General features: G+C 39.3%; 1 protein-coding gene across 1 annotated transcript; it reads left to right on the top strand.

The window, feature by feature from the left end:
- Nucleotides 1–3767: 3767 nt before the first annotated feature.
- Nucleotides 3768–8756, top strand: LOC115170516 (NLR family CARD domain-containing protein 3-like). The gene is made up of 4 exons (XM_029726729.1): nucleotides 3768–3794; nucleotides 6320–6430; nucleotides 6461–6548; nucleotides 6961–8756. Exons 1-4 carry the CDS (start codon nucleotides 3768–3770, stop codon nucleotides 8754–8756), a joined length of 2022 nt encoding a protein of 673 aa, XP_029582589.1.
- The last annotated feature ends 10297 nt before the right edge of the window (nucleotides 8757–19053 follow it).

Consider the following 19053-nt stretch of genomic DNA (forward strand, 5'->3'; position numbering starts at 1 on the left):
GTTTAATGTCTCAATGTTAGGTGTGTCATAATGTCTGAGTTGGAACCCAACCAAATCTCATGCTAGATACCGTGTCTTAGCTAGCTAGCTCAATTTGATCTTGTCGGCGGAGTTGGCTGGATAAAAATAAAAATTCTGCATATGGCCGCGGTTCTCTGGCTCAGGATGTTAACTAGTGGAAACTAGCAGATTCAGCCCTGTCCCAATATACAGAACATAACCAAGCCTGTCACAAAAGTTTAGTTGTGTCAACTTGGAAAAAATGAATGATCCTCAACAGCTGTCTAAAACTAACCATGCGTTTTTCCCTTCTCTCCCACTCTATCTCTCATCTCCCCTCCTCTTCCTCCTCCTCTCTCATCTCCCCTCCTCTTCCTCCTCCTCTCTCATCTCCCCTCCTTTTCTTCCCCCTCTCTCCAGGTCTGTTTGTGATGTGTGGAGCTATAATCTACACTGTAATGAGTCCGAATGGGGAGGAGGATGCTGCGTTCCTCTATACCTATGATCTGGCCTGGGTGTCCTTCCCTCTGTGTCTGGTCAGTGGTCTCATCTACATCGTACTGAGGAAGAGGGAATGAGGAGGGGAGGGAGGCTGAGGTGAAGACCTCACACCACCACCACCACCAGGAAGAGGGAATGAGGAGGGGAGGGAGGCTGAGGTGAAGACCTCACACCACCACCACCAGGAAGAGGGAATGAGAAGGGGAGGGAGGCTGAGGTGAAGACCTCACACCACTACCACCAGCAGAACACAGCACTGTGCCCCAGGGTTGGGGTCAATTCCATTAGAATTCCAGTCAATTGTCCAACAAGCTTTCTCTGCCCTTAACCATGTTCTGAACACCTCCAAAACAAAGGTCTAGTGGTTTGGTAAGAAAAATGCCCCTCTCCCCACAGGTGTGATTACTACCTCTGAGGGTTTAGAGTTTGAGGTAGTCACATCATAGAAGTACTTGGGAGTATGGCTAGACGGTACACTGTCCTTCTCTCAGCACATATCAAAGCTGCAGGCTAAAGTTAAATCTAGACTTGGTTTCCTCTATCGTAATCGTTCCTCTTTCATCCCAGCTGCCAAACTAACCCTGATTCAGATGATCATCCTACCCAGGCTAGATTACGGAGACGTAATTTATAGATCGGCAGGTAAGGGTGCTCTTGTGCGGCTAGATGTTCTTTACCATTCGGCCATTAGATTTGCCACCAGTGATCCTTATAAGACACATCACTGCACTCTATACTCCTCAGTAAACTGGTCATCTCTGTATACCTGTCGCAAGACCCACTGGTTGATGCTTATTTATAAAACCCTCTTAGGCCTCACTCCCCCCTATCTGAGATATCTATTGCAGCCCTCATCCTCCACATACAACACCCGTTCTGCCAGTCACATTCTGTTAAAGGTCCACAAACACACGTCCCTGGGTTGCTCATCTTTTCAGTTCGCTGCAGCTAGCGACTGGAACGAGATGCAACAAACACTCAAACTGGACAGTTTTATCTCAATATCTTCATTCAAAGACTCAATCATGGACACTCTTACAGACAGTTGTGGCTGCTTCGCGTGATGTAATGTCTCTACCTTCTTGCCCTTTGTGCTGTTGTCTGTGCCCAATAATGTTTGTACCCTGTTTTGTGCTGCTACCATGTTGTGTTGCTGCCATGTTGTGTTGCTACCATGATGTTGTCATGTTGTGTTGCTACCATGCTGTCTTGTCATGTGTTGCTGCCATGCTATGTTGTTGTTTTAGGTCTCTCTGTATGTACTGTTGTGTTGTCTCTCTTGTCGTGATGTCTGTTTTGTCCTATATTTTTTATTTATTAATATTTTTAATCCCGGACACTATCCCCCGGGAGGCCTTTTGCCTTTTGGTAGGCCGTCATTGTAAATAAGAATTTGTTCTTAACTGAATTGCCTAGTTAAATAAAGGTTAAATACAATTTAAATAAAAATGTCAGGAATGTCAGGAAGTACACTGACATTACAATTCTCTTCAATGCTTCTTAATGAGGTTTACCTTCTGAATTGATTTAAATTTAAATGGAATTGACCCCAACCATGCTGTGCCCACTGACCACCAGAGGAGGCTGGTAAGGGGAGGATGAACGGCTCACAATAAGGTCTGGAATGAAGTGAATGGAATTGTACGTATGTGTTTGATACATTCCATTCATTTTATTCCAGCCATTATTATGAGACTGTCCTCCTTGGCACCAGCCACCACTGCTGACCACAGACCAGAAACCAGACAGTCTAACTGGAAAACCACAGATACATTAGTCTGGTCCCAGATCTGTGTGCGCTTTAGCCAACTTTAGATCAGAAGAGTTGGTTTAAACAGATCTGAATCAGGAAACTAAGAGTTCGTTTGAACCGATTTGAATCAGGAAACTAAGAGTTGGTTTGAACAGATCTGAATCAGGAAACTAAGAGTTGGTTTGAACAGATCTGAATCAGGAAACTAAGAGTTGGTTTGAACAGATCTGAATCAGGAAACTAAGAGTTGGTTTAAACAGATCTCAATCAGGAAACTAAGAGTTGGTTTAAACAGATCTGAATCAGGAAACTAAGATTGGTTTGATCAGATCTGAATCAGGAAACAAATAGTTGGTTTGAGGGTGTCAAGAGTGTCAATAATTTGTGACCCCACTGTATACTTCAAAGTGAGAGATATGGTGAAACTGGATCCATCATAATGATTCTATATGTTATAATCTGCCATGGCCTTTACTGGCCAAAGGTTAAACTACTGTTATGTTTATGATATACTATGGTGTTGTGTCACTAGACTTAGACCAGATATTATTGCATCCGAAGATCAACTGAACATAGAACATAGATACAGAGCCAATTTTCATCAGGAAGGTGCTCTCTCAGCACAACGGACACTATCTCAATGACTTGACATGTTCTGCTTGTGAATTCAGGCTACAAGGTAAGAATCTTCCCAGGGATTATTGTAAAGTGTGTAGGGAAATGAAATGTATGGTGTTATTTTAGTATAGTGAATGACAGTAAAACAGTCAGTTCAATCGTACAAAATGGCGCTAACTGGGCGTAGGCAAGTCAAATTCAAAAACATATTGTTTATATATCGTATTATAGGATTTGTGTATCGTGGTTATTTTACAATTTGTAAAAATGTTAATGTGTCATAGTTCTAAATCATCTTTCAGAATATCAAAACATTTGTTGTTTTCAAAATTACAATGATTTCCTGTTTCTTGTGTAATTTGGTATGAAAACACTGAACATACTTTTCTTAACATTGTTATTATGAATTAAATTTAGTAATAGCATAATAATAGCATAGCTGTTGAACAAAGCAACACACTAGAATGAGTGAAATTATTAAAAGACAAAGTGAGACATTATTATTATTATTATTATTATTATTGTTATTATTATTATTATTGTTATTATTATTATTAGAGAAGAGGTGAAAAATATCAGTCACGACTACATGTTCATGTGATGCATTAAATCACCTGACTGTTTGGATGTATCTGTTAGTAAATGTTTTATTTCTAAGAGATAATGAATACAATAGAACAATTGACCTTCAATAATGAGTTGTCACTGTGTTAACCACAACCAACATGCTGGATCTCTGTTTAGGGGTCAGTGCTCTAAAATCAGTCTCTCTGGGGAGAGAGAGGAGGTGGGCCCTGCCTCTAAAATGAGTCTCTCTGGAGAGAGAGAGGAGGTGGGCCCTGCCTCTAAAATGAGTCTCTCTGGAGAGAGAGAGGAGGTGGGCCCTGCCTCTAAAATGATTCTCTCTGGGAAGAGAGAGGAGGTGGGCCCTGCCTCTAAAATGATTCTCTCTGGGAAGAGAGAGGAGGGGGTCCCTGCCTCTAAAATGAGTCTCTCTGGGGAACATGACACCAAAGCTAAGAGGTGAGATGACAATGTCGTTTAAGAACTTTATTTCTAAATCGTTAAATCCCCCAAAAATTCACATTTGTTATTTTTCATCAGAAATGATTGCTTATGTGTACCTTCATGTGTCTGTAAAATATTGTGGCTCTAAGATTTTAATTTATAGATTTTTGTTTACGAATTTTTGTTCTGCAAAACACTATATAGCTTGAATGAAATGTTTGTATCCTGTATATATTTGAATGTGATACGTGGTTGTCTCACTAGCACACACACACACACACACACACACACACACACACACACACACACACACACACACACACACACACACACACACACACACACACACACACACACACACACAACAGCTTCTGCTCCAAAACCATAAGACTCCTGAACATGTATTCAAATGGCTACCCAGACTATTTGCATTTGCAAAGACATTGGCAACTTTGTTCTGATGTTATCGGCGGTCACTGAGAGACGGATAAACCATGTGATTCTATGTTTAATGGAGATCTTCTGTGTGTAAAGTGACACGGAAGGGCAAAAAAGCATCTAACGACTCACTTAGCTGTTCTACGAGTGGTCTGTGACAGGTGTTAGATTATGAGTGTTTTCAACTGCATCATTTATAACAATGGTTTTGGGAAACAGCTCTGTTACAAATTGCCTGTGAGTGACTGTTATCAGCACCTCACAACCCCAAGCTGTACACTCCACTCCCAATCCCTCATGACTGGAGTCTGAGAGTCTAGGGGGAACCATAAACCTGCCTCTCAAACGCTCCCTGACCTGTGTGTGTTAACTCTTGGGCTGTTTTAATCCCCTCTAACCTGGGGCGGAGTCAGTGTGTCACAACCGTCGTTGGGAAAGGAGGACCAAGGCGCAGCGGGAATGTGGATACTCATGTTTATTGATGAAAACCAGTAAAGTATCCACTGGAAAACCAAAAACCAATACTCACAACGGCAACAGTGTGGCAGGCTAAAACAAACGCAGTGCACACAAACAACTACCCACAATCCCAAAGAAAAACACACCCTTCTATATAGGACTCCCAATCAAAGGCAACTCAACACACCTGCCTTCAATTGGGAGTCCCATCCCCAACACAAACCCTTAACATACAAACAACCTGTCACATCCTGACCAAAACTGATACAATACCTCCCTCTGCTGGTCAGGACGTGACACAGTGAGTCACAAACCAGTAAAATACGTAGAGCAGGGTCGCTCTCTTCAAGCTCTGAGATTTAACGATGCTCCTACGAAGGTTCTAACAATGAACTTAGCCTAAAGATGCTTTTAGGAAACCAGGCCCTGGACAAGAGCATCTGATAAATGACTAAAGTGTGAAATGTAAATGTTTTACAAACAGATTTCATATTCATTGATTTAAAACGTATATTTATGTCATAAATGTATAATTTATACAGTTCTTTATTAAAAATGTAGTTCTGAGAGTGAGGCAGATATATATTATTACTGTGTAAACCTAGCAGTACTACTGATTTCTCTGAGAGTGAGGCAGATATATATTATTACTGTGTAAAACCTAGCAGTACTACTGATTTCTCTGAGAGTGAGGCAGATATATAGAATTTAGCATAAACAAACATGATTATTTGTCTCTCTGAAATGAAACCATCAAGTGATAGATTTTAAACAAACACAAGTCTGTCATTGAACAATCTCATGCCATAATTTGATTTTGAAAAAACACACCCAATTATTTTATAATTTCTTAAACAATAAAAGCTAATTTACCAACATTTCTAAAAACAGATATATAGCATTTTGGAATGAAAATGTTCTTATGTTTCCCCATCTGGGCTCAGAGTAGATGAGAGATGTAATGTTTGTCTCTGTTGTGTTGAAGCCCAATCAAGCAGGAGAGACCAGCCTCCACTGTGCCCAGCGGTGTGTCCATGAAGAGTGACCGGTCTATGGGTCATCCTATAATGTTTAGAGAGGGAGACTTTTCTACTGAACAAAGGTAAGAAGAACTCATGGGTCGTGGTCAGTGAGTTAAACAACACTGTCTCTAGTCATTTCTTCTCTCCCATTTTACCATTTATTTTTGTTGTTTTCATAATCAATAGGCTAATCCTTTTTCCATTTTCATAGTCCTAAAACAATATTAAACAAACAAAACATTACGTGTGTGTGTGTGTGTGTGTGTGTGTGTGTGTGTGTGTGTGTGTCCTCATGTTTTGTCCACAGAAACCAACTTGAGAGATCAGAGTCAGAGATTCTCAGTGGTCAGTCTTCCCAGAGTCATCAAACAGACCTGGCCTTCATATTCAGTGTATGTGGTCCTTTTATGTACATTTGTATTTGTTTACCTCAAATAAAGTTGATCGTCAATCATTCATTAACATGTTATTGAGAAAGCATTTATTCTCTTGCTTAACTTATTTACGTTATTTATTTCAGTTGCTTGAAGATAATATTATAACATTTGTGAAGAATGAGCTGAAGATATTCAAGAGGATTCTTAGTCCAGAACTCCCAGAAGGCTTTGAGAGTCAGATGCAGGATAAGGAAGTGGTGGAGGCTGAAGATGAGAAGCAGGAGAGCAGTGCCAGAGAGGGGGCTCTGAAGATCACACTGCACTTCCTGAGGAAAATGAACCAGAAGGAGCTTGCTGACACACTGGAGAAAAGTAAGAGCTGTCTGCCTCATGTTGAATTCTGTTTCATAACAAACAATTAAAAGCTGTAGCTAAAGTACAGCTAAAGTAGCTGTGTAACTCAATTATATTGTAGAAGCCTTAACACAACACCTAGTGACCTCATCAAGTAGCAGCAGGGATGTGTTGATTAATTTAGACAGAGGAGAGACAGAGGAGAAAGATAGCGAGAGATAGACAACATTAATGATACCATCAACAATATGAATAATATTAATATAATCAGTCACTCCAGTGTGTAATGCATTATATAATCATTTACACATTTATACAGTCAGTTAAGGGAATACATTATTATAATGTACAACATTATAACAGTCCTACAATACTGTAGGCATTAAAACAGACGTAATATTAATATCCTCTCTGTTATTTCTTCATTCAGATGAGCTTGCTGTGATTTGCCAACGTGAACTCAAATCTAATCTAAAGAAGAAATTTCAATGTGTATTTGAGGGGATCGCTAAACAAGGAAACCCCACACTTCTCAATAAGATCTACACAGAGCTCTACATCACAGAGGGTGGAACAGGAGAGGTCAATAATGAACATGAGCTGAGACAGATTGAGACAACAACCAGGAAACAAGCAAGACCAGAGACTGCAATCAAATGTAATGACATCTTCAAACCCTTAACTGGACAAGACAAACTTATCAGAACTGTGCTGACGAAGGGAGTTGCTGGCATTGGAAAAACAGTCTCTGTGCAGAAGTTCATCCTGGACTGGGCTGAAGGAAAAGCAAATCAGGATATCCAATTTGTATTTTCATTCCCTTTTCGGGAGCTGAATTTGATGAAAGGGGAAAAACACTCTTTGATTGGACTTTTCAATCACTTCTCAATGGAAACCAAAGAATCAAGAATCTCCAACTATGACAAGTACAAAGTTCTGTTCATCTTTGATGGTCTGGATGAGTGCCGACTGCCCCTAGACTTCCAGAAGAACAAGATCTGTTGTGACGTCACAGAGTCAACCTCAGTGGATGTTCTGCTGACAAATCTCATCAAGGGAAATCTACTTCCCTCTGCTCTCCTCTGGATAACTACCCGACCTGCAGCAGCCAATAAGATCCCTTCTGAGTGTGTTGACCAGGTGACAGAGGTACGAGGGTTCAATGACCCACAGAAGGAGGAGTACTTCAGGAAGAGATTCAGTGATGAGGACCTGGCCAGCAGAATCATCTCACACATAAAGACATCAAGGAGCCTCCACATCATGTGCCACATTCCAGTCTTCTGTTGGATTTCTGCAATAGTCCTTGAACACATGCTGAAACATAAGAGAGAAGAGATGCCCAAGACTCTGACTGAGATGTACACACACCTTGTGGTGTTTCATACCAAACAGAAGAATGAAAAGTATCTTGGGAAAGAAGAGACAGGTCCAGACTGGAATAAAGTGAGCATTCTGTCACTGGGAAAACTGGCTTTTCAACAGCTTGTCAAGGGCAATCTGATTTTCTATGAAGAAGACCTGAAAGTGGCTGGCATTGATGTCAATGAAGCCTCTGTGTACTCAGGATTGTGCACACAGATCTTTAAAGAGGAATGTGGGCTGTACCAGGAAAAGGTGTACTGCTTCGTACATCTGAGCATTCAGGAGTTTCTGGCTGCTGTATATGTGTTCCTGTCATTCATCAACAACAATGAGAATCTAATGGATGAACCTCAATCAACGTCCAGGAACTTTTCTTCGCTGTTCAGAAACAAGCCAGAAGTTACAGTCTTCAAGAGTGCTGTGGATAAAGCCTTACAAAGTGAGACAGGAAACCTGGACCTTTTCCTCCGCTTCCTTCTGGGCCTCTCGCTGGAGTCCAATCAGAAGCACTTACGAGGTCTAATGACAAAGACAAGAAGCAGCTCACAGAGCCATGAAGAAACAGTCAAGTACATCAAGGAGAAGATCAGGGAGAATCCCTCTCCAGAGAGGTGCATCAATCTGTTCCACTGTCTGAATGAACTGAATGACCATTCTCTAGTGGAGGAGATCCAAAGCTACATGAGCTCAGGAAATCTCTCAGAAGCCAAACTGTCACCTGCACAGTGGTCAGCTCTGGTCTTTGTGTTGTTGACTTCAGAAAAGGAGGTGGATGAGTTTGACCTGAAGAAATACTCCAGATCAGAGGAAGGTCTTCTGAGGCTGCTGCCAGTGGTCAAAGCCTCCAGAGCTGCTCTGTAAGTACATAAAACAACACTTAAGTACTAATCATCCGGAAGAAGTATTCAGTTTAGAGAAAAATATGTATTGTTGAATAACATATTTAATCAGTGTGTTGGTATTCACATTAGAATAACAATATAACCATACAATTCTAAGAGACTGAAGATTAATCTATATGTTGTTTGAGAGAATAAACCAAATCTATTTTCCACTGTCCTACACTACTGGTGTTAAATTAACAGTGTGTTTGTAAAATCATGATGATCTCTTTACAGGCTGTCAGGCTGTGGAGTCACAGAGGAAGGCTGTGCTTCTCTGGTCTCAGCTCTGGAGTCAAACCCCTCACACCTGAGAGAGCTGGATCTGAGTAACAATGACCTGAAGGATTCAGGAGTGGAGCTGCTCTCTGCTGTACTTGGGAATCCCCACTGTAAACTGGAGACTCTGAGGTCAGTATTCCTGTAGTTGGTCAACAAGTGATAATTGTTCACCAGATCCACGTGTGTTTACCAGACACACATAGTCCACACCATATGCTCCAGCATTTAGGATTTGAGATATAATGTTTCATATTAGGCGACAGTATATAATGTCACCTTTTATTTGAGGGTATTTTCATACACGTGAGTTTTACTGTTTAGAAATGAAAGCACTCTGTGTCTATTTATCCCATTTGACAATGTCGTAATCATTTTGACCAATTCACTTATAGTGTATTAAAGTCATAAGTTGAGTATGTGGTCCCATATTCCATGCCTGCAGTGATAACATCAAGCTTGTGATTCTACTAACTTGTTGAATGCATTTGCAGTTTGTCTTGGTTGTGTTTTGGATGATGTTTTTCCCAATAGAAACTGAATGGTGAATAATGTCCTGTCATTTTGGAGTCACTTCACTTGTATTGTCAGTAATAATAGAAGATGTTTCTGAACACTTCTACATTCATGTGGATGATACCATGACTATGCATAATCATGAATGAATCGTGAATGATGATGAGTGAGAAAGTTACAGAGGCACAAAGATCATACCCCCTCTGTTATTGGTAATGGTGAGAGGTTAGCATGTTTTGTTGTATCCTCTGTTATTGATAATGGTGAGAGGTTAGCATGTTTTGTTGTATCCTCTGTTATTGGTAATGGTGAGAGGTTAGCATGTTTTGTTGTATCCTCTGTTATTGATAATGGTGAGAGGTTAGCATGTTTTGTTGTATCCTCTGTTATCCTCTGGACGGGCTCCGTCCCGCATCCAGCGAAAAATCCTATCGCCATTTGCATAACAAAATTTAATATATATTTTTTTCAAATATAGGACTATTTTATATCGTTTTATAGATACACCTCTCCTGAATCGAACCACGTCGTCCGATTTCAAAAAGGCTTTACAGCAAAAGCAAAACATTAGATTATGTTAGAGGAGTATATCGTAAAAGTAGCCACATAGCCATTTTCCGACCAACCACATGCATCACAAATAACCAAAAAACAGCTAAATGCAGCACTAACCTTTGACAATCTTCATCAGATGACACTCCTAGGACATCATGTTACACAATACATGCATTCTTTTGTTCGATAAAGTTCATATTTATATATAAAAAGAGCATTTTACATCGGCGCGTGACGTTGACTAACTATTTTCCCTCAAATGCGTCCGGTGAAACAGCGCTACAATTTACTAAATTACTATTCGAAATCATTTTTAATATGTAATATTGTCATTCTAAGATGTATAGATTAGCATCTCTTGAAAGCACCTGCAATGCCAGATTTAAAAATAACTTTACTGGGTAATCACACTTTGCGATAAAAGGGGATACGATACTCAGAACAATAGGCTAGCAATACAGGTCAGCGCCATCTTGGAACAATCGCATATCAAATCTAGTCTTGTATACTATTGTCAATAATCCCTTACCTTTGATTATCTTCATCAGAAGGCACTTCCAGGAATCCCAGGTCCACAACAAATGTTTTTTCGTTCGAAAAAGTTAATCCTTTATGTCTTCTTGTTAGCGCGATCTGAAGGCTGCACCAAAAGTACCGTCGTGCGCGGGACTCCTCTCTTACCAAAATGGATTTTTTTAAATTTAAGTTCGTTCAAACATGTCAAACGTTGTATAACATAAATCTTTAGGGCCTTTTTCAACCAGAGCTCCAATAACATTCAAGGGGGACGATTGCATTGTCTTTCAAAACGTTTCGAAAGGGGAGGGTAGCCAGGGGCGCCGGCGTCATAATGGTGATGGCCCTTCCCATGTGACCACGTTCCACAGACTCTCATTCTGTCAGTTTTCACAGTAGAAGGCTCAAACCACTTTGTAAAGACTGGGGACATCTAGTGGAAGCAATAGAAAGTGCTCAATGAACGATAGCTCACGGTGTGATTTATAAGCAAAGTGATGAAGTTGAGTCCGCAATTCAGAATTCCACATCCTGTTACGATCTGTCTCGGGGTTTTGACTGCCATATGAGTTCTGTTATACTCACAGACACCATTCAAACAGTTTTAGAAACTTTAGGGTGTTTTCTATGCACAGGTATTAATTATATGAATATCCTAGCTTCTGAGTTTGAGTAGGAGGCCGTTTAAAATGGGCACGATTTTTTTTCAAAAATCGCTGTAACACCCCCTATCCTAGGCGACCGTCAAGAGGATTTATTGGTAATGGTGAGAGGTTAGCATGTTTTGTTGTATCCTCTGTTATTGGTAATGGTGACAGGTTAGCATGTTTTGTTGTAGCCTCTAACTTTCTCAGTCATTCGTTATTATTCATGATTTATTCATGATTTTTCTTAATCATGGCATCATGAGGATTATTTTAGTAGTGTTTAGAAACATGTTATCTACTCACTTAGACAGAAGATTAATCCACTCATCATCCACCATTCAGGGTGGCAGGTAGCCTAGTGGTTAGAGCTTTGGACTAGTAACCAAACGGTTGCAATATCAAATCCCCGAGCTGACAAGGTAAAAATCTGTCGTTCTGCCCCTGAACAAGGCAGTTAACCCACTGTTCCTAGGCCGTCATTGAAATTAAGAATTTGTTCTTAACTGACTTGCCTAGTTAAATAAAGGAAAAATAAAAAACTATTGGGCAAAACATAACCCAAAACAAACTCAAAATGCAAATCTGTGTTTGGGACCAAAAACTGAACTTTTGACTACTTTATTAAGACACTATAACTGAATTGCTCAGAATACTTATCATTTCTTCAAATGGGGGGGACTAGATACATAAAGTGCTATAATTGCTAAACGTTGAAACATATGAATGAAAATACCCCCCCAAAAAAGGTGACATTATATACTGTCACCTCACATGAAACATTTCATCTCAAATCCAAAATTCTGGAGTATAGAGCCACATTTAAAATGTTAGCTTCACTGTCAAATAGATAAGGTGTGGACTGTATACTCAATACAATCTAAATCTGATACCTCACTGTCTGTCTTTTGACTGATACTGCTTTTTAAACAGGTCTGGTCAGTCTACTCAAATACTTGTACTATACATGTTTCTATCTAGAAGCAATAATTTTATAATTTATCATTTCTAATAATGATACGTTCATTTATGAATATATATGGCAGGTTTCAGGACACTGATATGTCTGAATATGTTGGAAAAATATACTGCCACTGTATTTTTATCACCAATGAACATCAGTGTGATTTTAATGTGATTTTACTCTTTGCAGGCTGTCACAATGTCAAGTCACAGAGGAAGGTTGTGCTTCTCTGGTCTCAGCTCTGAGGTCAAACCCCTCACACCTGAGAGTGCTGGACCTGAGCTACAATCACCCAGGAGACTCAGGAGTCAGACTGCTCTCTGCTGAACTGGAGGATCCACACTGCAGACTGGAGAAACTCAAGTATGTAGAGGGTTCATGTCACTGTTCATATCAGACGTGTTTGATTTATCAGGCCTGTTAAAACAAACATTCTTACCACCACTTGGACAAAGTTATATGCAGACTGTGTGTTGTGTGTGTGTGTGTGTGCGTGTGCGTGTGCGTGTGTGTGTGTGTGTGTGTGTGTGTGTGTGTGTGTGTGTGTGTGTGTGTGTGTGTGTGTGTGTGTGTGTGTGTGTGTGTGTGTGTGTTCACGTGTATCACTCAATGACTGTCTGTTCTTCTGCTTACCGCTACAGTGTGGAACATGGTGGAGAGTACACAATGAAACCTGGGCTTAGAAAATGTGAGTGTTGACTACTGTGAAGAATATGACTAAGAATAAGTCTTCATTTAAGTTAAGTCAAAGACATCCATCATTACTTACTTGGTCATATTAAATATCAGCTGTATGTTATAGATACTTTGATACTGAACAAAAATATAAATGCAACATGCAACAATTTCAAAGAGTTACAGTTCATATAAGGAAATCAGTCTGTTGAACTAAATAAATAATGCCATAATGTATGGATTTCACATGACTGGAAATACAGATATGCATCTGTTGGTCACAAATACCTTTAAAAAAAGTTGGGGGAGTGGATCAGAAAACCAGTCAGTATCTGGTGTGAACATCATTTGTCTCATGCAGCGCGACACATCTCCTTCACATAGAGTTGATCAGGCTGTTGATTGTGGCCTGTGGAATGTTGTCCAACTAGTTAAGTAAAGGTTAAATATTACAAATTAAAAAAACTTGATTTAACTAGTCAAGTCAGTGAAGAACAAATTCTTATTTACAATGACGGCCTACCAAAAGGCCTCCAGCGGGGACGGGGGCTGGGATTTACATTTTTAAATAGGACAAAACACACATCACGACAAGAGTGACAACACTACATAAAGAGAGACCAAATACAACAACATAGCATGGCAGTAACATATGACAACACAGCATGGTAGCAACACAACATGACAACAACATGGTAGTAACACAAACTGGCAGCAGCACAAAATGGTACCTGCACAAAGCATGGTACAAACATTATTGGGCACAGACAACAGCACAAAGGCAAGAAGGTAGAGACAACAATACATCACACAAAGCAGCCACAACTGTCAGTAAGAGTGTCCATGATTGAGTCTTTGAATGAAGAGATGGAGATAAAACTGTCCAGATTGAGCGTGAAAAGTGAGTTAACATTTTAATGTGAATGATGATGATTTCTAATATTGTGTCTGGTTTCATCCATCAGATGCCTGTGATCTCACACTGGACCCAAACACAGTAAACAGAACACTCTCTCTGTCTGAGGAGAACAGAAAGGTGACACGGAGGAGAGAGAAGCAGCCGTATCCTGATCACCCAGAGAGATTTGACGACCGTGGACAGGTGCTGTGTAGAGAGGGTCTGACTGGGCGCTGTTACTGGGAGGCAGAGTGGAGTGGGAGTGGGGCTGTCATAGGAGTGACATATAAAGGAATCCGCAGGAGAGGAAGGGGTAATGACCATGGGCTTGGATGGAATGACAAGTCCTGGAGTCTGTTCTGCTCTGACAACATTTACTATGCCTGGCACAATAATGCTCACATTACCTTAGCCGTCTCCTCCTCCAGCTCCCACAGAGTAGGAGTGTATCTGGACTGGCCAGCCGGCACTCTGTCCTTCTACAGAGTCTCCTCTGACATACTGACCCACCTGCACACATTCACCTCCACGTTCACTGAGCCCCTCTATCCAGGGTTTAGGGTTTATGACACCTCTTCAGTGTCCCTGTGTCAGTTGGTCTCTGTGTCAAACACAACATGATGTTTCACTCTAATGGTCATGTTCAGTAAGACACACTGGAACAACAATGTAGAATATCTCTCTAGTCATGTTCAGTAAGACACACTGGAGCAACAATGTAGAATATCTCTCTAGTCATGTTCAGTACGACACACTGGAACAACAATGTAGAATATCTCTCTAGTCATGTTCAGTACGACACACTGGAACAACAATGTAGAATATCTCTCTAGTCATGTTCAGTACGACACACTGGAACAACAATGTAGAATATCTCTCGTCATGTTCAGTAAGACACACTGGAACAACAATGTAGAATATCTCTCTAGTCATGTTCAGTACGACACACTGGAACAACAATGTAGAATATCTCTCTAGTCATGTTCAGTACGACACACTGGAACAACAATGTAGAATATCTCTCGTCATGTTCAGTAAGACACACTGGAGCAACAATGTAGAATATCTCTCTAGTCATGTTCAGTAAGACACAATGGAGCAACAATGTAGAATATCTCTCTAGTCATGTTCAGTAAGACACACTGGAACAACAATGTAGAATATCTCTCTAGTCATGTTCAGTAAGACACACTGGAGCAATGTAGAATATCTCTCTAGTCATGTTCAGTAAGACACACTGGAGCAACAATGTAGAATATCTCTCTAGTCATGTTCAGTAAGACACACTGGAACAACAATGTAGAATATCTCTCTAGTCATGTTCAGTAAGACACACTGGAGCAACAATGTAGAATATCTCTCTAGTCATGTTCAGTAAGACACACTGGAGCAACAATGTAGAATATCTCTCTAGTCATGTTCAGTAAGACACACTGGAGCAACAATGTAGAATATCTCTCTAGTCATGTTCAGTAAGACACACTGGAGCAACAATGTAGAATATCTCTCTGGTGTGTAAACATATGATAGTAAATATTCATGAATAAACACCATTGAAGTTGTCAGACATTGTCAACTAGAGTCATTTATTAATAGAATGAATCACCACACTGTGTTGTAAAACCTGGTTTCATTTACAAATCACTGATCTCGTTGTTATTGGGCTTCTTGGTGTTTGTAAATATTATTATCTGTAGAATGTTTATTTGTCAAATTCTTGACACAACAATCTTGTTTCTGTATAAACTCAATTCCACTGAATGAAATGTACATGTGACAGATTTGACTAATAAAGGTTAATCAACCAGATGAAAGAAGAGAGGTGTAAACGTTTTAATATTGATCACAATATGACAGTACAGTAAATGGAATACAGTAATAGGGGTTGTATTCAGTACACATAAATCGGTCTTATTCAGTTGAAAAGGAAACTTTTATAATCCCACACACTCAGACCTTAACCGTGTAAAATGTCAACTTCAATGGGGTTGTAGCTGTATCTCAGTAGTGTGTTTTTAGGGAATCTCCTTTCTCTATCGTCTCTGGTTCAACACCCTCTGTGGGGTCAGACACATTCAGGGGAAATGGAAAAAGATCCTGTGATGTGATTTCCTCTTTCGTACAGGCATTTCTTTTAAGGCTGCTAGGTTACTGGTTGTCCACAATGACGACTCGTGTGTAAATACACACGCTTGTTACGTTGCACGCAAGCAGCTTCAGGAAGTGATACTGTGCATTCAGTATTCACATTATAATATTTACTATTCTGTCATTATAATATCCCCTATTCTACAAACATAATATACACTAATCTTTCATTATTATATCACACTATTCTGTCATTATAATATCCACTATTCTGTCATTATAATATCCACTATTCTGTCATTATAATGTCCACTATTGTCACAAAAAATGTCGTACTGGAGAGAAGAGGACCAAGACGCAGCGGGAATGTGGATACTCATATTTTAATTTCAAAGAAAAAAGAGTAAAGCATCCACTTGACAAAAACAATAAAGATGACAACAGTTCTGCAGGCTATTAAACGCAGTGCAAAAACAATTACCCACAACCCCAAAGAAAAACACACACACCTATATAGGACTCCCAATCAAAGGCAACTCAACACACCTGCCTTCAATTGGAAGTCCCAATCACCAACACAAACGTTCACACACACAAAACTGCCACGTCCTGACCCCAAAACTAATACAATAGCTCCATCTGCTGGTCAGGACGTGACAACTATTCTGTCATTATAATATCCACTATTCTGTCATTATAATGTCCACTATTCTGTCATTATAATATCCACTACTCTGTCATTATAATATCCACAATTCTGTCATTATAATATCCACTATTCTGTCATTATAACATCCACTATTCTGTCATTATAATATCCACTATTCTGTCATTATAATATCCACTATTCTGTCATTATAATATCCACTATTCTGTCATTATAATGTCCACTATTCTGTCATTATAATATCCACTATTCTGTCATTATGATATCCACTATTCTGTCATTATGATGTCCACTATTCTGTCATTATAATGTCCACTATTCTGTCATTATGATATCCACTATTCTGTCATTATGATGTCCACTATTCTGTCATTATGATGTCCACTATTCTGTCATTATGATGTCCACTATTCTGTCATTATAATGTCCACTATTCTGTCATTATGATATCCACTATTCTGTCATTATGATGTCCACTATTCTGTCATTATGATATACACTATTCTGTCATAACATTCACTATTCTGTCATTATAATATCCACTATACTGTCATTATGATATCCACTACATTATAATATCCACTATTCTGTCATTATGATGTCCACTATTCTGTCATTATAATATCCACTACATTATAATGTCCACTATTCTGTCATTATGATATCCACTATTCTGTCATTATGATGTCCACTATTCTGTCATTATGATGTCCACTATTCTGTCATTATAATGTCCACTATTCTGTCATAACATTCACTATTCTGTCATTATAATATCCACTATACTGTCCAGATAACAGGCGATAACCATGGGACTGGAGGAATCCAACTAGAAACGTGGCATCTTTGATTGTTTTTCCCAGTTTCTGATTACAACATCTCAAACAAATGACAAACTATAGTAAAGAAGAAATTTGACGAGGTTCAGCCACAGTTATTTCTACTGTAGGGAGAGAGAGTTTGACTGTTTCTTTCTTAACCAAACTGTTTACTGTATCAGTGAGTGATGAAGATCTGGTACATGTTTCCACCCTCATGAAAGGTAAGTGTTGTAATAATTAGATTGTAGACAGGGTTATCACTTATCTAGATAGATACTTTACTGTACTTTATTCAACCCATTGGAGCAAAGGACAAAAGAATGATGATTGTCATCTTCGTATGTCTGTACCTGTCATTCATTGATTGTCTAATAAATGCAGTCTAGCCACTGAGCTTATTATGACGTTTAGAGAGCAAGCATGATTTTCTTCCAGCCCTATTTTAAACATATAGTTCACCCAAATTACAAAATATAAAATGTTTGTGTCTTTACTGTGAAAGCAGTCTATGGACAAGCAGACGCCAATCTATGATTTGGTTCCCCACTGCCATCAACCATTAATATTACAATTTCCTGTGTAGCCTTGGTGTCCCCGGCACTTATCACATACAACTTTCCACCTGAGAAAGATCAATCACTGCTTCTAACCTTCCCACTGTTTCTAGCATTTGCCTGTCTCCCTATCTTATTTCATTACTGTCTGAATAAAGTGGCAAACCAACAACAACAAAAAGGAGTACAAAAAATATTAGCATACTTTAAATTTCATCCCCCCAACATCTCAAAGTAATAAAGTCGTCAAATTTTGAGTTAATTTAATTTTCCAAGAATCCTGAATACACCAGTTACCTTGTCGGAGAGAGATTTGTGTGGTTATCAAAACATCACGCCAGGGTAAGCCTACATGAAACACAGACCTCAAAAGTAGTTCGGAAAATCCCAGATGGAAAAATGAATGGTGAAAAAACTATTGGAACCATTTCCGGGTTTTATGATTCATACTGTGGTACTCAATGGAAGCTTTTTATGAGCAACAAGGTGGGCCAATTAAATGCAAAAAATCTGTCTATGGGTGACAGGGTTGACGTGTTATGCTCGACACACTCAGTTTCCCACCACAAAACACCAGAACATGTCCAGAAAGAGTGCAACCAGCTCACCTGCTTTTACACTAGGATTTCAATAGTAGATGTTATTTTGAAAAGAAATAACATCTAAATAATTATCACCACATATTAAAACTGGAGTTCAGGTCATGTAACAGGGTTTACCTTAAAATGAGGGACAGATTGTTTTTTTTACATTAAAATGAATCACTAATCACATGAAATAAATAATAATCTTCAGCAATGGTTTTGTTAAAGCAACAAAATAAACAAAGGCTTTACAATCATGGTGAAAACTTGGAGAAATGTTGGGGTTAGGTGAGTTAAGATCTTCCTAAAAGTCAGAGTAAACAGAGGGAATGTTGCCACTTTAGTAGGTCTTTATTCATATTCCACATCAGATCTAGAGAATTTTCCATGTGGTCTATATTAAAGGGCACTTCATTTAATATAACAAGCTCTTAAAATGAAATATTGGTGCACAATTTCTACAAAAAATATAAAGGGGAAGTTGCCTCTCTTAAGCAACCTGTGCTACCAGCCTAT

Source organism: Salmo trutta, chromosome 32 (assembly GCF_901001165.1).
Source record: "Salmo trutta chromosome 32, fSalTru1.1, whole genome shotgun sequence".
In the NCBI taxonomy this organism is placed as follows: Eukaryota; Metazoa; Chordata; class Actinopteri; order Salmoniformes; family Salmonidae; genus Salmo; species Salmo trutta.

Bases quoted from the DNA above. Each gene is read 5' to 3' on its own strand.
- LOC115170516 (XM_029726729.1), top strand. From the start codon at position 3,768: ATGATTCTCTCTGGGAAGAGAGAGGAG. The intron at 3,795-6,319 runs GTGGGCCCTGCC...TATTTATTTCAG, and splicing joins TCTCTGGGAAGAGAGAGGAG to TTGCTTGAAGATAATATTAT. The intron at 6,549-6,960 runs GTAAGAGCTGTC...TTCTTCATTCAG, and splicing joins TGCTGACACACTGGAGAAAA to ATGAGCTTGCTGTGATTTGC.